At 38.4% G+C, this 25486-nt stretch overlaps 1 protein-coding gene across 5 annotated transcripts in view; it reads left to right on the forward strand.

The window, feature by feature from the left end:
• LOC134665262 (diacylglycerol lipase-beta) overlaps positions 1 to 25486 on the forward strand; it is a 111727-nt gene that overhangs the window by 34674 nt on the left and 51567 nt on the right. For all 5 annotated transcript variants that reach the window (XM_063522159.1, XM_063522161.1, XM_063522163.1 and 2 more), the window contains exon 2: positions 17637 to 17732. In XM_063522159.1, the coding sequence (XP_063378229.1) occupies positions 17638 to 17732 (95 nt within the window). In that variant the 5' untranslated portion in view covers position 17637. The remainder of the gene's footprint in view (positions 1 to 17636; positions 17733 to 25486) is intronic.

The following is a 25486-nucleotide window of genomic DNA, read 5'->3' on the forward strand; positions in this document are numbered from 1 at the left end:
TTACACGGGAGTGCTTATCTTTTGCTCGTGTTTATAGCCGATAGCTCATAGCTTACTAGCTCGCGGTGGGACCAGTGCCTAAGGCACGTACTTACCTATTTACTTTTAATTAACTTTCATTAAACACGATGAACAATATGGCTTAATCAAATGTAGTTAGCATCCCGGGAGATCGATATCGATTCCCCCATAAATATTGTTAACAGCTCAAGCGACTCTTTGACGTCATAGGAACTCTGTAATTAAGACTGGCGGGACAGCGATTTTGACGTCACTCTAAAGAGATAGGGTCCGTTGCACTCTCGGAGGAATTAACATTCGAGGTTGCACCATGCACACCGTCTGTCACCGTTAAAGCGGTCGCTAAATTTTATTGTATGAGAAGTTTCATAGATCTCTGCTGTGTGAGGTTGATCAGTCTGTAAACTGTGGTTTGTGATACTGGCCCTTACTATACAAAGCGGTTCATGGGTGGCACTATTATTTAGAGCCTCAAGCATACAAACAAAACCTAGTATTTGGCAAAGATTTCAAGAATCAACAAAAAAGTCAGAATGATGGACTACTAGTACACTTTGCCACGAAGATCGTCTTAAAGAAAAGTTTTTTCTGGCTGACATAGGTTTAGGATGGAAAGCTTTGATTGGAAATATTATTAGGCAAGATACTAAATTACCCGGTTTTACGTTTTTATAAGAATTTGTGCGAATTAGTAAAAAAGCCGGTGTTCATATGAGTCTCAAAAACTACCAAAGTTACCAGCGGCGTAGGTAAATATAGTTGACTGATATAATTTGCTGTATTTAATACGACCACATTAGCAAAATCGCAGCATAACTTTCATAACTCAGTAGTTATCATTAAATTATCTACGCTAGTTAAAGTGTAATATACCTATAGTCTCGCAGCTAAGTAATTAGGTAAGTAATTACGTACTTACATAACATACGTACCTTCAAAGACGGCTAATAAGGCTAATTCCATGTTGACATTGAAAATGGCATATACCTCAATTGAATTCCAATAGTGAGACGTGGTAGCTAATCAAAACAACCGTCTTAATTACTTTGATAAACATAAACAGACCGCCTTGTTACCTCCGCGACGCGACCTCAAAAGTAATTGGGGTACCTAATGCAAAATGGCGTTTTCAATTGACGTCGTAACAAATTAATATTCCCTTTCGTGCCTTTTCATTTATCCGATATATTTGGGACTAATGTTGAATTAACCGTGAGTACTGTAATTAAATTAAAATGACGCCTGTAAATTACGCGACTTGACATTTCGCTGGCCCAATATTACAGAGTTCTATGTTTCACTTTTATCGAACTGAAATTTGAACATTGTCATAGTGATATTAAATAATTGTCATAGTTATATTAAATAAGTCGAATTTCAACTATCTTGAAACTGCAACGTAGAACCCTTTAATATTGGGCCAATTGTTTATTTAAGCATTATTTTGTATCCAATACAATGGGTATTGGATCTTATTATGATTAATTAATTTACTAAATATAATAGATAACCCTAGGCTGGTAGAAGTACCTAGGTACATAAAACAGAAGGAATGACATTGAAGATATTCAGCTATGTATTTATCATCAGACATAATAATAATAATTCGGACCACAAAAATCCATAACTTTGCCTTTTCTGTTGTACTCGTACGTACGTCAATCAATATAGAGAAGGGTTGTACTCAAAATATACCAAATTAACTATATTGAGAACGTTAATGTATATTAGCAAGTCAGATGAGTTGTGAGTTGATTATGTACGTACTTAATCACATTTTTATGGTTTATTAACGAAAATACACCGTAACTAAGCCGAGCCAAAAATTAAAGTTATATTCAGTTTTATTGAGAAAATCGTTCGATAGATATACATAAAATAATCTCCGCAAATGGAACACCCACGCGGCGAGCAAGAGTAGGTAAATATAATCTGCTGAAATTGATACGAAACCTAATACGTAACGTTTGATTACCTCTTCCGATATTCGCAGACCTCTCATTCCAATGAGCTCTTGGGATTCCGCGCGTTACGAGCGCGGATTATTTATCATTCAGATCTAAGCTAATAATACGCAAACACGTAGACTAGATTCTCCTTCTATACCCCTGTTTTAAAAATAGTATTTAATTTTCCGAGCTTGGTGAATTTACAATTTTATACTTTACAGTTGCATAGGATTTCGCGCGTGATGACGAAACCAGCTACAATCCTAGTTAGATAATGAATTCGCAGATGAAATCAATTTAGACCAATAATTCAAATCAGATGTGTGGCAACAATGCATACAAATAGCAAGCCAGACTGCAGCGCAACCATATATTGATTTTTAATTACTCACCACAGCCTGGCATTGATTTGTAATAAAAGTTCATAATTTCGATAATTCGAGGCCATCCGTCTGGTCAGCCGAGACGAACTTATGAAACATCAACTGTCGAAAATGTTGATCACATTCGTTTACCATTTTCGACGATTGATTACGGCAATTTTTAACTTTTTAAATTGTGCAGCATTCACTTGGTAATTGCGATTTATTTATTAAAACGAATTAACCTGTGTTTACGATTGTCGATTGCCCATGCATGTAAAATGACGTGTATTTTGTCATCATGTCATCAAGCTGTGCATACACGCAATACCGACAAAATTACATGGGCAAGACTAGTTGCGCTTGTCCCATGTCCCATGCCACTCTACGCTTCAATGGTCCGTGCGTTTTGTAAATCGGATGAACGATTATTACAAAACTCGGTGACGTTTGTGACAGGTCACTTATATGCGTAATCGCAGGTTGATGATATGACTCATATGACTGTGTGCCCGTAAGAGCAACTTAATTCAACTGATAATAATCACCAGTGCATATACTACATATAAAAATACATATGTATGTTAGTCTGTAAGGTATTTGTAATATGGGCCTTGTTGCCTGAATTAAATTTCTAAATAAAATAAATATACTGAAGTATTTCGGCCGTGCATGTTTAAATGCTACGATTGTGAATGAAATACTGATATTAGTTATAAATTGCCAGTAAACTAAAATTATTAATGTTACCAGACAACATAAGGTTCTATTTAAATTAAAGTTATCGATACAAATTGACATCTCTAGCAATTACTTAGTCTTCTTCTTCTTTCTCGCGCTATCCCGGCATTTTGCCACGGCTCATGCGAGCCTGGGGTCCACTTGACAACTAATATAACAGAACGAATTATAAAGAACATAAGTTCGAAGTCAATTTAACCGACGTGACCCTTGGTGCTTTTGGGATTAAACGCCTAATTTGAAAGTGGAACGGCAATCTTTTTAAGTAAAGTTCATATGCACACTAGTCCCACCCGTCCCACGTGTGTCTTTCAAGCTAAATGTGACCTTTTGATGACAAAAATCGAAAAAACCGCGTGCTTGATTAAACTGCAAAGGTCAACGAGCATGTCAGCGGTTAGAACGGAACAAGCAAAACGTCCGAAGTACACCAAATGAAAACAGGCGTTTTTCGGTGAACGCTCGCCACGACGACGTTAATTCAGGCGGAGTACAAAGGTAGAGTTGGGTAAAATAAAATGACGTACCAGGTTTCGTTATTTACTTTACTACGTGCATTACCTGCACCTCTAGCACATCTTGCATCCGCGACTTAGACCGCGACTCGAGTCGACATTCCCTCGGCTGTCAAATCTGTCGATTTCCGTAGCACAACTTGTACCCGCGACTGCAACAGCCGCGTAGAGAACTCAAAGTCGCGGCGCGACTCATCAGTGTTCCCCGATGGAATCAAAGTCTAAACATAAATGCTATTTACATGTGACAACACTGAATCGGAAACAGGGTTGCGCTAATTCATTCGTTCTTTGGTGGTAAAAAATCTAGTTTTTTGTCGATGGTTAAGTTTTTCCTGTCAAAGTCAAGGAACTTTCAAATTTTGTCAACATTTAATTACGAGAAAAAATATGAAAAAAATGTAAGTAATAGAGTCTTATATACTAAATTTTGATAACATTCCTTAAAATATATATTGTTTATGAATTTCTGTTTAATAAACCTTTTAAAATAAAATATTTTTGTAACTAACTATAATTAATGGAATTGCTATTATATTCCTGTTGTAAATTGTGGGTTTTTTTTTCAGAGTTAGTCCATCATTATCCTAGACACGATTGATATCCCAGCATCCAAAGGAAAATATTGTTAGCAGGAACTTGCCAACGGGACCCGAAGTGGAGAGTCAGCAAAAGAAACACACTAGGCAAGCTTGTAGGTTTCAAACGCGGAGCTGTCCCCGTTTCTAAAGTCAATAAGATGTGAGAAGCGCTTTAGCTTTAAGAACACCACCGAGGAAGTGAACTATTACCTATAATAATCCTAATGGTTATGGCGTACCTATCTAAGCTGCCGCAGTAACTCTCAAATAAGTTTCATATAGTTTTCCTAGTGCCAATAATGGATGGCATGTGTGTGTACTGTGTAGTTTATGATTTATGATTTGATATGAAAAGCTTATTTCATAGTCCTCGATGAAGTCACGACCATATGTTATTGTTTTGTTTACAAACCAATTTTCTTTCCAGGGTGATATTTATTGTCCTACGCCGCAAGTCGAAGAAAAAGGAAGAGAGAAAATACTTTTAAGGGTAATAAAGAAGATTCTTACAATTTCTCCATTGTGGTTCTAGATGTTAATATATAATAGATTCAATAATAAGAAGTCGAATATTCCAAGAATATATAAGGCAAAGCAATATACTATTAATTTAAATATTGTTTTTTTTTCACTCCTGTATTTTTTACCTGAAAAGAAACAAAAATAAAGTAGGTAGGTACCTAGAACTCCTAGAAGCCATGATTAGCTCCCCAAGGCCCATTTCATACCTAATGCTGACAGCAACGTATGATCGTATCAGGCCCTGTCAAACATGAATTAGTGAAACATCTAGTACACGGGTATGAGCTAGAAGAGTTTCAATATGGTAGACCAACAGTACCTACTCGTATGTACGCAGACTATGACATGAGCGTAACGACTCCTTCAAAATATTGTTTGTCGGCTCGGTCCAGTCACGTCACGGTATGGTGTTGGCAGGGGAGGGAATGGTTTAGTGGGTGATGACTGATAATATTTCATACAAAGCATGATTTTGAGCCGGACATGATCCTGTTACAGCCACGTATTACATCATTCTGTTAAAGTACGATGCAGCGGGCACAGGCCACATGTAGGTATGTTTTGTCGAAGTCGAGGAAGGTTCCAAACGGTACCTAAATAGTAAGAGATTGTTAAAATTAGACATCTAACCTTGATCCTAAATACTACTACTAAGACTATTATGGCTTAAATTGGATAGTTTGTTTTGAACATTTGTACCTACCCACCTCATCGGCTTCGTTTATGTACAAGCAAGCGGGCTCCGTTGTTAGGTTGATGAAAGATTTGTGTAAGGAAGTCTTAGGATTACTTTTACAAACTTACGAACCTGAATTGAAATTTAAAAGTTCCTACATATGTACCTATTTACTTAATTGAGTACCTACAAGTTAATAGCTGTTTGAAATTAAAGTTGTAAACATGATGGGAGATGGGAGTGTTGTGGTACATACTTGTAGGTATCACCGTGCATAATCGATATAAGAGTGCGTAAAGCGCATTTAGTGATGGTTCCATACTTCCTTATCCCTTAGGGCAATAAGTAATAATACAAATTATATTATTACATAATATATGAAACTTGTTTTTTAGTTATAATTATCATAAGTTTAGTTAAAAAAGTACAAGCAAATCACCCGCGAGAGCGTGTCGCGTTATAAAGTCGCGTAGACTTCGACTCGCGGTTTGACATAAAGACGAGAGAATATTTTGTCTCAAAATAGGCAGTTGTGCTACGGATTTTAGTTCAAAGTCGCGATCATTGTCATTTTCTGACAGTGACACTTGATCGCGAGTTTGTCGCGGCTCTCGCGCGTGAGTTGTGCTGCCAACACGCGACAAGCCGCCAAGTCGCGCCGATCTGCCTCTTCTCACGCCTGTCGCGGCCAGTTGTGCTAGAGGTGCTGGCCGGTAGGTATACATTAAATACATATGCCTACTCAGCTAATTACTTACTCATAGTACGTATGCGTAGGTGGGTATAAAGTCCGTGACAACGTCCGTTTTCAAAGTTTTAAAATTCCTTATCAAATTTTAGTATTTAATCCACCAAATCTGCGTTACAGCACCGGATGTGATTTGGCTTTGGAAGGTCACTGTCAACCAACTGTTTCTAAAAATGGACGTGAATAACTCGGCTGAAAAATATCAAATTTCCGATAAAAATAAGTAGGTACTTAGTACTTACTTAGTATTAACGTATAGAAAGGCAACATTTTATTTTAAAATTAAACTTTGTTTTTTTAATTTTTGAAATAAACTAAATGTCCTATTGTGACGACGACATAACTTTGATAAAGTTTGTAGCAGAACCGCTGCACCCGTTCTACCGCTGTCGGCTCACGGTTCACAAATCACACGGCAAGCCAATTATTAATTACCTATATAATATTATAGTTCGTTTTTTTTAGCATTAGAAAGAACTTGAAAAAAGGTATTTTAATTAAAAATGCTTTTTAAAAATTTGTTACTCTTAAGTACTTATGAAAGCAGAAGAATATAAATGATCGTATTACATTCATAATTGTTACATATTTGCCGTAACTTATTTTTAAAATGTGTTTTTTAATTCATCATCAAGTTTGTTTACTTTATTTCTAATGCTAAAAAAAACGAACTATACGTAAGTAGCGACCGAATAATTATGAAGATCAAACCAAAATATCTTTAATCGATATTAAACTTTCGTGAGACATATTCAAGTGAGTGAAACCGTTGTCGTATAAACAATTCAAAATATCTTTTTTTACAGTTCGTTCTGAATATTCCATTCGGCTGCCTCGCGAATGGGCTTTGGGTATTCACGCTTGTTACGTGAGAATTTCATTTCCTTGCCTCTTTCATTTTTAATCAATGCTTGTTATTGGACGTTAAGTGCCAATATCGGCAATATCACTGGTTCCCACTGGTTACTTGGATCTGTGAAACAACCGTTTGATTAGCACCATATGAGGCAGCTGTGCATAACGTAAAGGATCTTTAGTAGTAGGTACCTAAATGAAGAACAGTATCCGTAAAAAAGACTGAAGTACTTTGTAAAAAAAATATCTTGAATATTAATTAGGTACCTATCATTCAATATATTTTATCTTAGCTAGCTAGTTAACTTTATTTAATTTTGGTAGATTAACATTTCTTTAATTTTTTTTTAAATAAACTGAATTGATTTAATTATCGTGGCGACACGACATCTATACGGCAACCATCAGTTTGGGATTGATATAAACGCTATCGTGAACGTAATTTACTTTCTATATATCTCTTTCGCACTAATATGTCAGTACGAGCGAGATGCGTAGAAAGTAAAGTACGTTAACGATAGCGTTTATGTCAATGCCAAACTGATGGTGTACGGCTACCATGACTGATATTGGATGAATATTGCGTTGTTTATTGTTATTCTCGCTAATTCCGTTCTCCATTCTGCCTGGAGCTAAATTATGCAAAGCAATCCGATTACCCGCCAACCTGGCAAACGATATTATGAATTTTATAACACCTTTGCCATCCAGCTCGCTTTGTCAGAACGCGGCAAAATTGTTCCAACAGTAGGAATGAAATATATTAGATTGAATTGGTGAGTTGGTTGGTTTACTTCATGCCTCTACTACTCCATACTACATACAGAGAAAACAAACATGTAATTCACTTTCTTCATAACTTTCATAAGCTTCAGGTACGTATGCACAAAGGTTTTCATTTAAGCTTTGAGGGTTCCGTAGACAAAATAAACAGAGATCAGAAATTCAGAAATCAGATTTTTTTTTATTTGCTGAATACATATACATGGTCAGTACTTACAAGGTATTTACAACAGAGATATTCAGTTTCACATGTTTTGTCAATAAAGACATGAAAATATTAACACTAATTCTAGTATAACTTAACTATTTTTACGAAACCATAATGAATACATTTAATTACATGGGTACTTAATAGCTATACGGGCAATTTCATTTCTCTTCAGCAGGAATTGACACCGCGTAGCATAAAGAAATTAAAATAGCATCTTTAAAAAGTATAACCCTATTCCAAAAAAGCGTCAGGTAAGTAGTTTTAGTAACCTTTATATACCTATTATACACCTTACCTGCACCTTCCCCAAGAATCACTCTATTGACAAATGAAAACCGTATGAAAATCCGTACAGTAGTTTTTGAGTTTATCACGTACAAACACAGACATACGGGCGGGGGACTTTGCTTTATAAGGTGTAGTAATATAGTAAGGAATAGATATAGGTACTTACTTACCTATTTGCTATCTGCCCGTATAAAATTATAGCAATATTGCGAAACGTGAAAATTGACTCGCAGCTAACGCCGAACAAAGTTCGCAAATAACAACAGAAAGTCTAACAGTCCGCGTTAAACCCCAAGATCTCTCCCTAGACAAGTAATCCCTAAATGGGGCAATAAAGCACACTTTATCCAGTTATTGATGCGCCGGGGCACGGAGTTGTTATTCCGAACCTAGAGAACGAACCAGCTAAGGTAGGACCTCTGATTAAGCATGACTTCGATGACATCAAAGTCTCATTTTGACTGGTCAGTCTCCAGTGAACCTAAAGAGGATTATAAGGTGTACCCGGGTAAGACCGGACTATTTTTCGGCAAGTTGGAAGGACGTCACAAAAAACTATATTACTTACCTACTTATTTCTCACAAACTTTTACCTCTGAATGTTTATTGCAAATGATAAAAATGTTAAGAAACTTTTATTAAGTATATATATTTTCACTTAATGCCCCGAAATTCAGAACCTTATTTTTACAAATGCGTCAAAGCCTATGTATTCTCTATATATTTAGGCTACAAATATAATGACCACCAAAAAATACTTTGGTACCCTAAATAAAAAAATCATGCTTACCAAAAAAAATTACTGAACACCAAAACAATACGGCCAATAAATACAAAAGTACCACCATTTTAATTACGACTGCACTTCAAATTGTATTCAAATACCAAATATATTGAATGATCACCAAAAATCATTAATGATCACCAAATCTTGAAGACCAAATTAATGCGATATTTTCACCTAAATAAACCACTATGATTACCAAAAAATGTAAACATATTACCAAATAAAGTAAACTGATGCCAAAAATGGTACTAGAAAAGTAGGTTAGGTTAAGTTTCAAATGCTACTAGAAAAGTGGGTTAGGTTAGGTTTGAACTGCGACCCTTGCAGAAAAGAAATGCTACTAGAAAAGTGGGTTAGGTTAGGTTTGAACTGCGACCCTTACAGAAACGAAATGGTACTAGAAAAGCGGGTTAGGTTAGGTTAGAACTGCGACTGTTACAGAAATAAAATGCTACTAGAAAAAGGTGACGAAGTGTATTAATTAATTTAATAGGATTATTTTGGAGTCATTTGCTTTAATAGGATAGCAAGATTTAAAAATTTGGTTATAATTTTACATTAAAATGGAGTTCTAATTTTGGTGGTCATTTACTATTTTTGGGTTTACAATGATTATTTAAGTGTCATTTTCTTTAATAGGATAGCAAGATGTAAAAATGTGGTTATCATTTTACATTAAAATGGGGTCTGAAATTTGGTACTCATTTACTATTTTTGGGTTAATAATGATTAGTTTGGTGTCATTTCCTTTAAAAGGATAGTAAAATGTAATAAAATTGGTAATCATTTCACATTAAAATGGTGTTATAATTTTGGTGATCATTCATTATTTTAGGGTGGTAAAATATATTTTTTTGGTATTATATTTTACTAAATCTGGTGATCAGTTAAATAGCAGCCATATATTTATAATAACAATCAATATACGAATGTGCTTGGTTCTTACCTTTAACAGTCTTTATTTACTTAACCGCATTAATTCATGAAAATTAAGCTAATCCTATCACATGGAAACATAGTTTAACTTAAAACGAGAATGGTCGCCTTTGCAGTTAATACGCCATAGGAATAGAGGGCCTTCGTAACTTCCATTCAGACAAAGCCTCTCCAGGGACGGAAGCAACTCCGACAGCAAAGTATTAAGTGAAATGTTGGTCCTAGCGAGGCTTTCAAGGGTAGGTTTCTTTTGGAAAACTGTCCCATTTGCTGCGAAGTAGTTTATGACTTTTACGAGTCCGTTGTTATTCTTCACAAAGTTAGACACAGACACCATTTATTAGGTATTATTAATTTATCACCGTAGTACGCTATTTATATAATATTATACGAACGTATCTTCTTCTTCTGCCTAGCGTTATCCCGGCCTTTGCCAAGGTCCGCTTTCCTACTTGCTTGCCTCCACTTTGCGCGATCCTGTTCGTATCATAATAATACGAACGTATATAATAAACTATTTTTCAGCGATACATAATAAACACCCCACCTAGGTATATGAAAATTTGCCATTTTACTAGTGTACCCTAAAAATTGGACTGGGCTACGGAAGGCGAAATCCATTAATCATGTTGGCGTGAAAGGACCACCTGTTCCCGTGTTTGTTTTCTCGGAACAGCAATCCATCTATATTCTAATTGGTTGCGCGAACACCAGCGAGTAAACTTCGCTTGTAAACTTAAGGCTTCGTCACACAGGCGCGTATTCCGGGCGGGACGTGAGCGGGGCGCGCCGCTTTCCCATATAAAACGCTCACGCCCCGCCCGAAAAACGCGCCAGTGTGACGGAACCTTTATACTTCCATATGGGCGGGACACTCCACAAAAAACAGTCAGTGAAAGAGGATATCCTCTGAGAAAGAAAGGAGTGAGTGCTGAGGAGACGAAAGACAGAGGAGAATGGAAGAGTAAAACATGTTGTGCCGACCCCAAATAACGTGGGATAAGGGCAGGAGAATGAAGAAGAGACTCCACAAAAAACAGTGTGATCTACTACTCAGACCATTTAGTCTCCCTCACCATGAGTTTTAAGCGGCCTTAAACGCTAGCTGGGTCAACTCAAACGCTGCGCAATCCAGGGGGGGGGGGGATCCAATTTGATCATGCAATCGTTCATGCGACAAAAAAATAACTGACTACGTGACACCCCCTGACTACGAGCGAATGTCCGTGTCAAACTCGTGGTAAGGGCATTCGCTAGGTGAGACATGTGTCTCACACTAAGCGACACTCCGCGCGTTCAAGACACTGGAAGTTCTGATGAATCTCATTATTCCTGATGGAATGATATGCGTTTGCAATTAATCTGGATTAAAGGAATTTACATAACATTTCTACGCGAGGGGATAAGTTGTCGAGTGGGCGTTAACGTTCCTGTGACTAAGAATTATTCCAATAGAAACAGGAAACGCGATCGGTGCTCATCCAATTTCACGTCGGGGTGTAGGTGGGACCTACTTAAACGAACATAATATTATTTTACGATCATAAGCATACTCTGCGTACTTACATCAATGCTGTATGCAGAAAAATAGAGTATATAATATGTACCCACCGAATTTTGCTCGCCATCTACTACAGATTAGGGGAATCAAAATATTAATATAATATTATCCTACACCGGAACATGCGACACAACTGACAACCGCGATGTCGCCGAAATATTTTTTAGCTTTTAAGATTTTTACTATTGTATGTATGTAGTTTGTAAGGTATGTATCTATGAGCCTTAGTTGCCTGATAATAAATGATATTTAATTTAATTTAATTATTTTGGTAGATAACATGCGACACAACTGACACCCGCCATGTCGCCGAAATAATTTTTAGCTTGTAAGATTTTTACTATTGTATGAATGTAGTTTGTAAGGTATGTATCTATGAGCCTTAGTTGCCTGATAATAAGTAAATGATATTTAATTTAATTTATTTTAGTAGAAATACCTACCTAGGATATAAAAAAAGCCCAGCTGCACCAAGCACGCTCGACAATTTGATCAACACCACTCAGCAGTAAGTAAACACAATCAATCTTCCAACACAAAAAAGTTTTGCGAACGCTTTACGCTTTGCTCAATCACGTCTGTCAAACCGTCTGGTTTGATGCAACCGACCTTAAATCTAGCTTAAGTTTATGCACTGATCCAACCAAATAGAACAGACGCCAAAACCACACCCGATATAGCTTCACGATTCGTTTCGCTTGTGACCTACCGTAACGCAGATTGCAAATAGAACTCAATTACATAGTTGCAGTCAAACGTACCGCTCCATTCACACCAAAACCGCTTTCAATTCCGTAAGATTGGCAACTCGCACGTACATATTTGTCTAAATATGCAAGCCGTGATATTTCACTTTCTTGAGTAAAAAAGATTTTATGCAGATCTATATTTGGCCCGATACTACCAAATGAAGTTGTTTGCTTAAAATTTCCTAAATATGGACTATACCCGAGTCAAAATAAACTGGATTACTCATTTATGCGTAGTAAAAATTAATGTAGCAGCAAAAATAACATTAAATCGAATGGTATTATTACTTTATGGCCCAGTCACCACTTTATAAGCCTAATAAAAACGGGGTTAACCTCGGAATAAGACATACGAGTAACCAGCTGGAAATGCGTATACACTTTCATTATGGCGTTTTATAAATTGCTTCTTATAAGTCACAAAAAATCTGTTATGCGCGTCGAAATTTATTCCAGGTCAAAGGTCACAGAAATCTGTTTTTTCGCTAATATCAAGGTTTCTATAGCTCAAATGATGTTTACGACCAGGTAAGAAATGTAGAGGACAAAATTTGTGACAAGTTATGTTCGGAACATTTTTAGGGTTCCGTACCCAAAGGGTAAAACGGGACCCTATTACTAAGACTTCGCTGTCCGTCCGTCCGTCCGTCCGTCCGTCCGTCTGTCACCAGGCTGTATCTCACGAACCGTGATAGCTAGACAGTTGAAATTTTCACAGATTATGTATTTCTGTTGCCGCTATAACAACAAATACTAAAAACAGAATAAAATAAAGATTTAAATGGGGCTCCCATACAACAAACGTGATTTTTGACCAAAGTTAAGCAACGTCGGGAGTGGTCAGTACTTGGATGGGTGACCGCTTTTTTTTGCTTTTTTTTGTTTTTTTTTTGCATTTTGGTACGGAACCCTTCGTGCGCGAGTCCTACTCGCACTTGCCCGGTTTTTTCATGCACTCAAACATTTTCAAGATAGAGAGCGCAGAATGCGCGGTGTTCGTTCTGGGGTCTGGGGCCTTTCGACAAGCGACGTTTGACGTACCTATCGTGTTGAACTTCCGTTTAATCTGAACAATCCTGTGTCAAAATTTGACATTAGCAATCCACAGTAAGATGACAACCAGACCAAACCATTATAAACCTTAATGTAGTAATAAAACAAAGTTGATATTTGTTGAATTATTGGTTGTGCCAAAGGATATTATCCGCACTTGATGAACATGCGATTCATTCAACTGTTGAATTGAGGTGGACGCGAAATCTGACAGTTGTACATGTCGAATAGGGGCCCAGTACAGCCATACGTACTTAATGCAAGGTCATATGATAATCTCTGTGAAAATTTTAGAACGCCGCAATAAAGGTGTACTTATGCGAGTTTCCAGCCTAGTATCTTTCATTCCGAGATCAAACCCTTAATTTGACTGAGTTATTTAGAGCTTATTACCTTATACAAAGATGTGTTGTTGTTTAGTTTTACGGTAACGCCTTCGTTTTGTAACAAACAACGTAGCGCGCACGCGCAGGCAAGTCAATGTTAATGTGTAGTTGCCGGTGTAAATTTCATCAGAGTTCTAACACCAAAGCAAACGGAACGAACAAGTTTCTGACCAGTTATAGTTTCCCCACGGCCATCGAATGTCAGCCAAGGTCAACATTACCTAATGACAAACAAAATATATCACACCAATCGCAATCGATGTGTTATTTGTTATACTTAATACTTATAATAAGATCAGGTGATGCACGTATTTCACGTGGCCAGGCTACCCGAAATCCGCGCCATCCAGTACATGAATGTAAACACTGTAATTTACCGTACGAGTACGAAATTTTCCTTTACCACGCACTTTTCAAGGCCGACCACGGACTCAGTATTGATTAACTCACCTTATTAATATTTTAAAGCACCATAACTTTACCTCAGTTTTGATCAAAATAATGAAAATATGGGATTATGTTGAAAGAAAAAACAAAAGAAATATTTATTTTACTTTTTGCCGAACGGTTTCGCTGCTCCTTTTCTACTCAATTCCTTAATTGGATTTATCCATTTTATTTAGTAATTCAAAACTTCTGTATAAAACAATTGTATTTGGGATGATGGAGATTGCACGCAGATATACACGACCATGGGCCATGTAAGAAAGGTTTGACGTATCTAAAGGCAGCTCAAAAATTGCAGACCGTTGTGAAACCAAATACACCGTTACATCTCATAGTTACATACATATAAACATCGGGACGAATCGATACGTTACTGGCGTTGTTACTTTTGGGCATAGTGCCTTCACCTCGAGTGCATAGTTAAATGCAGCAAAGTCGGCCGATGACCCGGCCGTGACGTCAATCGGGATGCTGCATCTCTGCTCAGATCGTAATCTTCATGTCTAGCTGTACCGGATTTACTGTTACTGCCTTCGAGAGCTGAGTACTTGGACTAAAATAACCACAATACGGTACTTTCCGATGGAAGCGATTAAAGAACAAAAACGCCTCTAGGTGCGGAATGATTGAGCCAATCTGCTCAACTCTTGACGTGCAACAGTTAATCCCAGATATAGGAATTACCTTCAGAAGAAATGTCAAACTTTTGAGTTTGTTACAAAGATGTATGTAGTCACACAGAGATGACTGTAATAAATCGACAATTAAGTAAGTAAACACTGAAGATGTAGGTAATGGTAAACACAAAACAATTGACAAGGATACAATACAATAAACACTTCTTCTTCTTAATTGCTTGGTAAGATTTCTTACTTTTACTTACTGATCTTAAATGCAAATCAGTAGTACGTAGCTAAATCTTCATCTACACCGTAGTCAACCGTCATGAGTCATGACTTCTTAAATACGAACGATACTAACCGTATTTGGACCCAGCTTTATCATCATACCTACCTGCAATGTATAAATAAGGATTAGGCTGTGTACCTAGGTAGGATGTACAAATATATATGCAACGGTGACTAACTCGATGTTTCAATATTTATTGTTATATTACGAAACCAAATCAAAATAAACAACGGTATGTTATTGACTTTTGATAATATCGATTACAAGTAGAAGATAAGGGCAAGAGTAAACCCGTATTCTGAATCGATAAGCCGATGACATTATCTCTTGTACGATGATGTTCATTGAGGCATAATACGTTCTTCCGGGTTCATTGTGTCGTTAACCTGATGACCATAAAAATACATTTACGTATCACGTTTTCCTCGTCCGAACTCCTTGAAACGAAACTGAGTAAATAGGTGAAGGAAAACATTGTTTAAAAATACGTTCCCTACTGACCGACCAATTTCAGGGGAGATCGGGTAAACATAGTCCACAATGCTGAATGCGTTTCGTTCCCGAAATACCCGATCCGGGTTCGACGCCCGAGGAAATGGATCAGCGATACGGAACTGAGACGACACGGTGCTCACGCGCAGACACTTGTACCTAGTTACGTAAACTATCGTTGTAGGTTACGGTGAGGTGTGATGCATCAACGCATCAAATTTAAAATCGATTTGTTCTCAACGCTGTCAGATTTTAAATAATATTAATCCAAATAGGTGGCATAGGTAGGTACTTATTCTCTCATACAAAAGCTTAAATTTCACGTGAATATTTCCATACATTATTTAAGTTTCTATTGGCGTTTTCTATTGACGATTGTCATCTTGCCCAGGCTCCCTAAGGGCCTACCACGAAAATCAAAATTCGCAAATTATGGGGACCTTTCTCTTTTACTCCAATAAAGGCGTAATTCGAGTGATAGAGAAAGATGCCCGCAATTTGCTAATTCCGATTTTCGCGGTTATAGCCCTGAACGGAGCTCGGAGGTGACGTGCGAATAGCATAACTTTTCTTCTCCCTGCAGAAATATAACGGGGCATATCTTTTCAACAGTGTTAGATCTTCCAGTATTTATTACCTAATCTGTTTCTCACATCCGAAACAAACCATTGTTCGATTACAAAATACAAGGGTTTGATTCCTGTTTACTAAAGGAGCCCTTATTTACTTCGAACTAACTATTGCCCGATTCGAACTTTAAGCTACATGTATTAATAGATCTATAAACGATATGAATTAGATGTGTCAGTGTCAAAAGTGATATTTTTGTTTGAAGAAACGTCACATTTGACACTGGCATATCTAATCCATGTCGTTTCTAGGTCTATTAATTGACGTATCTTGAAGTTCGTATCGGGCCGATAGTTCGTACTTGCAAATAGGTTGTTTGCGGTGGAAACACTATTCCACTAGTGCGGATCGGCGTCCGCAAATACTTTCGTTTCGCAAATGGCGCGCTCCACTAACTAACCGGTCTATTGGGTTGCCGATGCCGTAGAATTAGAATCCCGCTGGCCGCTACAAGGTAGTATAAGGGTCAAAAAGATCACTGTGTTACGTTCTTTCCTGTAGACATACACAAGAGTTAAGGGCTATAAAGGTTAATTTTCTTATTTAACCCTTACCCACGTAAAAAGGTCCTCCTTTAATGGATAAGGGTTAAATAAGAAAATTAATCTTTATAGCCCTTAACTCTTGTGTATGTCTACAGGAAAGAACGTAACACAGTGATCTTTTTGACCCATAAATTAAGTACAGATGTGCAAGTTGTGGATAGTTTCTAAAACTTGGTAAAGTAATTTTTGCAAATGGAAAATTTCGTTTACATACAAAAAAATGAGAAGATTCCGATTCTTTTTAATTTTTATTTTACAAAAGTTTCGACGGCACATCGGTAGTATCTATACTGATGCTCTAGCATCAGTCATGGGTATAATTTATTACTATTAGTACTAAAAAGTATTTTTTGCTAAACTAAAACAAGCGAAAAATAATATTGAAGTCTCAACTCAAAAATAATTTTACTCTACACCTATTAATTTAGCCGAAAGTTTAATTTTCTTAACCTTGCTGAAAACTTTAGTCTTAAATGTATAGGGAGGTTAAAGAAGATTCTTAAAGTATTAAAAAATATGTAGATTTACGAGTAAAAACCTTTTAAAAGAAGTCTTTAGACGATTTAATAAATACCACGAAAATTATATATATTTTTGGGTTATAAAAATCAAACAAAGAAACGTGAGTTCAACGCAAATCAAAATTCCGTAATCAAAAGTAATTAAGAGTTCTACGAAACCAGACTCCAAGCAATATGATACCCCTTTGTCTTACAAATTTGCCCGTTTGCAGTTAGTTACTTGACTCTGTTGCTGCTACTGTGAGATTATTAAACTGCCACATTATACGAAGCAATTAGGCGGATAGGTGTCAGGCGGTCCCCAAATTATTACCCTCGACTCTCAACTCTAGTAGCATCTTAATAAGAGCCATTTTGACTTGTTACAGAATGCCGGCGCTCCGGCTACTGGGGCGCAAATGGCTAGCCGCCTCGGACGATCTCGTGTTTCCGAGCATCTTCGAGCTACTGTGCCGTTTTGTATGGTAAGTAGACAATATATCGCGCTGACTAAGCGCTTAGTATCACCCTCTGGTTTCACCGATCGGTTTTCACTCGATTTTCACATTTTTATTTCCATTCTGTATTAAGGGATGTACTCTGTTTTTAGCGATTAAGAGGGGCATCATACCTATTTGTAGTTTTTATATTGAATTTTTACAAGTTTCAATCAGGGGTAAATCCCATGAAGAAATTTAACGGAAAATATACTACATATATTTCCAAGCGCACTCCAATCAGAATCTTGGCTGAATAGAAAAAAATCACGAAAACATGACAAATGTTCATTTATTTCCGGTTGCACTTATATATTATGTATGTATTGTTAATATCCTGCATAATTGCCACAGCAGTATACTCGTAATTTCAGTATCTTATCAAATCCATTTTGCAAGAAAGTTACATCCGCTAGAATTAGGTTACCTTACGTATTATGATACGAGGTGAGTTCGATACACGACCCGAATATCCCGATCTCATTAATCACACCGTCAGTACTAATCTCTTTCCGCGTATTTTAGCGCTATGTAAAATGTTTACATGGTGTTGGTTGGTTTGGTAAAATTAATGACGCTTCCCTTGCGAAAATCCGATTCATCAGGAAAAGTAGAACAAAAACACACGCTCGTATTAAATCAGAGCGCCCTGAAATCGCGGTAAATAACATTACGCGATTTAAGGCCCAACCACACTGATTGTGTGCCCGCACCACGCCTGCGTACCTACGCGTAATCAAATTTTCTTAGAGGAAAATAGTGTGTTTTAAGTATCTTTTGGTTTATAATGTTTAGCTATACCTATAGAGTTTTGGTACCTTCGTTGTACGATTGGTAGAAAGAGGTACTCTTCTTGATAAAAACGCGAGGTCTCAATTCTGGTTTACATTATTTATTCTGTGATTTCTGTGGTTAACAAAACAATGGGAAATAGGTAATTCGTAAAAATAATTACACTGGAATAATAGATTGTCGCGTTACGTGCTCTGCCAATGAATTGGTAGAGCACGCAACTGAGCAGCTGGAAGGATGAAGGGTGAAGAAATGAAAAGTAAAGACTCAGGGGTAGGTAACGTTTATTTTTCCAGGTATAAGTGGTGGGTCAATATGGCACGGCTGGGAACTTAAATTGTCCAACAACACCGGGAAGTTGTAGTAGCGTGGTAGCACGGTGCTCCGGGGTGCAGCGCCTGGGAAACGCGTTCCCACGCACAGGCGCGCGGCGTCAAGGAGGGCGCGATCAGGCGCGCGGCGTCAAGGAGGGCGCGCACAGGCGCGCGGCGTCGAGGAGGGCGCGCACAGGCGCGCGGCGTCGAAGAGGGCGCGAACAGGCGCGCGGCGTCAAGGAGGGCGCGCACAGGCGCGCGGCGTCGAGGAGGGCGCGCACAGGCGCGCGGCGTCGAGGAGGGCGCGCACAGGCACGCACAGGCGCGCGGCGTCGAAGAGGGCGCGAACGGGCGCGCGGCGTCAAGGAGGGCGCGCACAGGCGCGCGGCGTGAAGGAGGGCGCGCACAGGCGCGCGGCGTGAAGGTGGGTGCGCACAGGCGTTCAGCGAGTGTCACCAAATCAGAGGCTTGTAGTAGATTTGCGTTTGTAATTTATAGTGAAAGTATTTATATAGTAAGTTACGCCAGGAAGAGGAGGGTTTCTTGAAGGTGCGGGGCCTCACTTGGCCCCGCACGGACCCTTAATTTCGAAAATGCTCGGATGAGAGCTGACGAAGAACTGAACAGAATGACGGTTGTTCCGCTTTTATACCTGATTCTTTAGAACATCTAAAGAATCAGATTTACAAGATTTGAAATTTAAAAATAGTCGAGTACCAGTTATGATTTTACCAAAATTTTGAATAACCTTTGCCGAAAGTATACATACTAGTCTTTTTAGTGGTGAAATCCGAACAGTTGAAAGCCGATTGACGGGTTACGTCAATCATCTTACAAAATGTAAACAATGAAAGAATCCCGAAAAATACAGCGATAATATTAACAAAAATCCCCTAGATTTATATAAAATAGTTGGAAAACCCTAAAGGTATGTATTTAGGTGGCTTAGGGCCGCATTGCATATGAAAAGTTATAAAAATAATAGCCCAAAGTAAGCCAGGCAGAAGTCCCAGTCTTCCCATGCATCCTGAGGGTTGAAAAGGATTTTAAGAGTCTTATTAGAGTCTGTAAATTTCAGATACAATTCAAGAAGTATCATAATGTGATCGGAGCCATAATAAGCAAGTCAGAACGATCGGACTTGGAAAGCTAAATGAAAGAATTAGGATACAATAAACAGAGGAAGGAGGTCATTCCAAGGTAAATGCTACATTACCCCAAAAACCTCGGAAAAAAAAACTTTGACGTAGTCTTCAAGGCAAAGTTTTTTTTTTGTTTAGAGAGAGAGAGTAAATTAGAGGTTGGGGGAAAGTAGGTAAAGTGTGTAAGTAAAGTAAGTCAGTTAGTCAGAAGAAGAGTCGAGAGGGAAGGAAAAGCAAGCTCGTAGTGAGTATGAGAAGTGAGGTGAGAGAATGAGTGATAGAATGGAAGAAGAAGATGAAAAGACCGAGGAACTTCTGTGCACTCATACATCACCTATCATAATCACACATTCAAAAATCTCTGTCAAAGGAAGGGGATGTGGTTCACATTCTATGACGCACACTCCTAAGAAGTCCTCGCTATGACCTAGGCTTTTTATAGAAGGGAGTAGTCAGCCGCTCCACTGGAAAAGGGGTGATGAGATGAAATGACCTAAGGCTTGTTTAGAGAGTTGGCCAGCCGCTCTGTTAATATGTACAAGTACCCTAGTCGGTTTAGAGCCGATTAGAGAGTAGGTTTAGAGAGCCTACTTAAGTTTGTGGTAGGGGTAGACCTACCACAGTAGAATTAGTGAAGTATAAAATTGACCATAAGGCTTATTTTTGTATCAGAGTTGGCCTACCGCTCTGGATCAAGAAAATAAAAAGAAAGAAAGAAAAGGGGCACCTGGCGGATAAGCCACCCTAAGAAATGGAGAAATATTTACAGGATGAGCACACACACACGTAATGGAATATATGGAAAATGAAGATTAATGGAGGATGAACGAGCTTGGAGAAGGGAAAGGGGAGAAGAAGGAGCCGAGTAGAAGGCTGATGAAAGAAAAATATGATTAGTAACAAAGTAAAGAACTATAAAAAATACAAGTTATAAATAAATAAAAGTGTTAAAAAGAGAGTCTCGCCTAAGTTATTTAGATTAGATGTTAAGGTAAGTGCCATATTGACTAACAGGTAGTAAAAATAATAATTTAAGGTTCTAAAGTAAGGCCAAAGGGTTTAAAATTTTAGAAACACGAATGTTGTTTTTAATTTAGAATTTTGAAAAAGGTCTGGAAAAATAGCTATTGGGCGCCAAAACTGTCGCGTTACGTGCTCTGCCAATGAATTGGTAGAGCACGCAACTGAGCAGCTGGAAGGATGAAGGGTGAAGAAATGAAAAGTAAAGACTCAGGGGTAGGTAACGTTTATTTTTCCAGGTATAAGTGGTGGGTCAATATGGCACGGCTGGGAACTTAAATTGTCCAACAACACCGGGAAGTTGTAGTAGCGTGGTAGCACGGTGCTCCGGGGTGCAGCGCCTGGGAAACGCGTTCCCACGCACAGGCGCGCGGCGTCAAGGAGGGCGCGATCAGGCGCGCGGCGTCAAGGAGGGCGCGCACAGGCGCGCGGCGTCGAGGAGGGCGCGCACAGGCGCGCGGCGTCGAAGAGGGCGCGAACAGGCGCGCGGCGTCAAGGAGGGCGCGCACAGGCGCGCGGCGTCGAGGAGGGCGCGCACAGGCGCGCGGCGTCGAGGAGGGCGCGCACAGGCACGCACAGGCGCGCGGCGTCGAAGAGGGCGCGAACGGGCGCGCGGCGTCAAGGAGGGCGCGCACAGGCGCGCGGCGTGAAGGAGGGCGCGCACAGGCGCGCGGCGTGAAGGTGGGTGCGCACAGGCGTTCAGCGAGGGTCACCAAATCAGAGGCTTGTAGTAGATTTGCGTTTGTAATTTATAGTGAAAGTATTTATATAGTAAGTTACGCCAGGAAGAGGAGGGTTTCTTGAAGGTGCGGGGCCTCACTTGGCCCCGCACGGACCCTTAATTTCGAAAATGCTCGGATGAGAGCTGACGAAGAACTGAACAGAATGACGGTTGTTCCGCTTTTATACCTGATTCTTTAGAACATCTAAAGAATCAGATTTACAAGATTTGAAATTTAAAAATAGTCGAGTACCAGTTATGATTTTACCAAAATTTTGAATAACCTTTGCCGAAAGTATACATACTAGTCTTTTTAGTGGTGAAATCCGAACAGTTGAAAGCCGATTGACGGGTTACGTCAATCATCTTACAAAATGTAAACAATGAAAGAATCCCGAAAAATACAGCGATAATATTAACAAAAATCCCCTAGATTTATATAAAATAGTTGGAAAACCCTAAAGGTATGTATTTAGGTGGCTTAGGGCCGCATTGCATATGAAAAGTTATAAAAATAATAGCCCAAAGTAAGCCAGGCAGAAGTCCCAGTCTTCCCATGCATCCTGAGGGTTGAAAAGGATTTTAAGAGTCTTATTAGAGTCTGTAAATTTCAGATACAATTCAAGAAGTATCATAATGTGATCGGAGCCATAATAAGCAAGTCAGAACGATCGGACTTGGAAAGCTAAATGAAAGAATTAGGATACAATAAACAGAGGAAGGAGGTCATTCCAAGGTAAATGCTACAAGATTAAACAAGTTACTTAACGACTTTGTCGCCACTGCCGAACAATATAAACTACCTTCTTAGATATAAATCAATTACATACTTGAATTGCGAAGGATGTCCATGTCAACATTGGAACCGATGCTCACTGAACTGTGGCCTAAACTTCCTTCAGCAGAAAATACTTGCCATTTCCACTACCATTGCGATCTGTTTTCAAATCAAGTTCAAACTAAATCTACCGACTAACACAATTTGATTTTCGTCGGAACGAAATCATACAGCGAACTAACTTTAGACATTCAGTGCAAATGAAACCAAGAGCGAAAGCTTTGGAAGCTTAGTTCTTTATCGGGGAAGGAAGTTAATAAGGTTAATTAGTTCTAAAACACGTAAACTGACAGGAATTAGGCGCGCAGGTTAACTATTAAACCTAGTTATAGCTGCTCGGTTCCGCGACTTCTGAACAATTAAAATACAATTATTCTAATGAGGTCACGAACAGAGGCAACTTAGGTATCGTTATAAATATAAATCATGAATCCTTATTTCATGAATATAATTTTTCTCACAGTGTCTTTTCTGACGGAGGTATTTTTTTTCACGCGCGTAGCAGAAACCTACGAATCGAGGGAGAGGGGAGTTACTATGGGAGGGGTATAACTAATTAAATAATCATACGCAGAACATAAATATCAATATATCGGTAATCTATTTTAAGATAAACTTATACAGGTACTTTGAATCCATTAGGAAATTAGGTAATTTACAAGATTGTTTGCGAAACTTTAGGGGCTTTTATGAAGTTATTTTAGGCGATTTCGATTACTAAATTACTTATCTTAAAATAGAACCACGCAAATGATTTTGGTTACTTACCTAAGAAACGAACCGCAACAAAAAAGGCACAATATAAGTAACAATACATTTGCGTGAAAAGCACTAGAGCCACAAAATTATCAAGAGGTTAAAAGTCAAAAACCTCTGAGCAGGAACAAAATGATGTAAAAACTTTGCATCCAGCCAACCATTATGGTTTTGGCAAAAAACGCCTGATTATAGTCGCAATCCAAAAAAAAAACCGGGCAAGTGCGAGTCGGACTCGCGCACGAAGGGTTCCGTACCATAATGCAAAAAAAAAACAAAAAAAAGCAAAAAAAACGGTCACCCATCCAAGTACTGACCACTCCCGACGTTGCTTAACTTTGGTCAAAAATCACGTTTGTTGTATGGGAGCCCCATTTAAATCTTTATTTTATTCTGTTTTTAGTATTTGTTGTTATAGCGGCAACAGAAATACATCATCTGTGAAAATTTCAACTGTCTAGCTATCACGGTTCGTGAGATACAGCCTGGTGACAGACGGACGGACGGACGGACGGACGGACAGCGAAGTCTTAGTAATAGGGTCCCGTTTTACCCTTTGGGTACGGAACCCTAATTACTAGTCATTAGGACAGGAAACGAGTAGGTAGGTATTTGGCGGAGAAACAGACAGTTCTAGGAATCACAAAATGGTTTACCTCTATAAGAAACATCTTATATTTAATTAAAACTTGGGAAACTTCTGTTTTTCTAAGCCGCCAAGTTATAATATACATAAATATATGAAATTGGATATCATCTCCTTACAGTGGTACAGTTAACTGTATCATCAGTAATGCGGGTTAGATCGTTAAAATCCGCACTCTTGTACTCCCTTAAAAATAAAGGTGTGTCAGATCATTTTGAACACCTTGCCCACTTAGCAACTACTGTGTCTACCACCTTTGGTTGTAGGGCCGTGGTCGCAAATGCGCCTCGCACACGTTTTGATTGTTCATTCAACGATGTCAAACGATGTTCTTTCAACCGTGAGTGTTGGAGCACTCCACTTAGTCTTGCAGACCCTCGCGACCTATGTCGACGCCGCCGGGTCGGAGTGAATGGGAATTCATACTAGTGTCGCTTAAACCGTTCAAGTTTATTGTTGACCCTTTTTTTATACGGGGAAAATTGTAAAAAAACGCCGCCCTGCGTGTTAATAACAGAACTGAAATGTTTTCATTCATTCGCTAAAAACCTATTGAAAAAGTTGGATGTCGGGTGTCGGATCTTGTCGTCGAATAATCACATTATCATGAGCTTTCTTCAACTCTCGAATTGACACACTACGTTACATGGACAGGCATTTAAGGATAGTGGGCAGTGATTTCTCCAAAAAACCTTGATACTTATTTTATGTAATGGGAAATATTTATGTACCATTCAATTTATTTTTAATACATCTACGCAACCACATTTGATTTTTTTATTTTTTATTTAATGTATATAAGAAATAGGCGCGTCTAAAGACATTATGTTAATACCAAATTAAAACGTGAAGATAGAAAATTTATTAAGACGAAACACGAGCTGAGTTTTAAATACTATAGGTAAATATACCTAGCATATATTGCTCTAGCATCAAAACCCACGGAGGAAACAGTCGAGTACGTTTGTATGGAGATATGACCACTCCTGTTGGCTCTTAAATAAGTGTGTTCGAAAATATGAGTTTATTGCTGACTATACCTACAACAAACAGTACAGTCACAGTCAGTGATAAAAGCTTGGTTAAGGGCTAGTAAAATACTATTTGACTACAATGCTTTCACATCGCACAAAATATATATGTCGAAATTGAACCGGAAAGTTTCATTTCGTCATGAAGTTTCAAGTTTACGATCGATATCGCCATTCACGTTTTACTGAATGGCGAATGCTTTGATCGCGAGCCCCAGGGGGTCTATTCTTGGCCAAGGGTGTTGTATTTTCATGTAAATATAACTAAACTAAACTTGGCAAACTCGTGTAAAGCTTTGTCACGTTTTTATATTGTTGTGATGGCAAACGAATACGAACAGCTTTGTTATAAATAGATATACTGCCGTATTCGAACTTCATGATATTCACAAGAGACGACACGTACTAGATCCATTCTAGATACGTTATAGTTTAGATATCAACTAGTTCTCCTTAGCAGCGCAATTCGGCCAACCAATGTC

The sequence above is a fragment of the Cydia fagiglandana genome, chromosome 6 (genome assembly GCF_963556715.1).
Source record: "Cydia fagiglandana chromosome 6, ilCydFagi1.1, whole genome shotgun sequence".
Taxonomy (NCBI): Eukaryota; Metazoa; Arthropoda; class Insecta; order Lepidoptera; family Tortricidae; genus Cydia; species Cydia fagiglandana.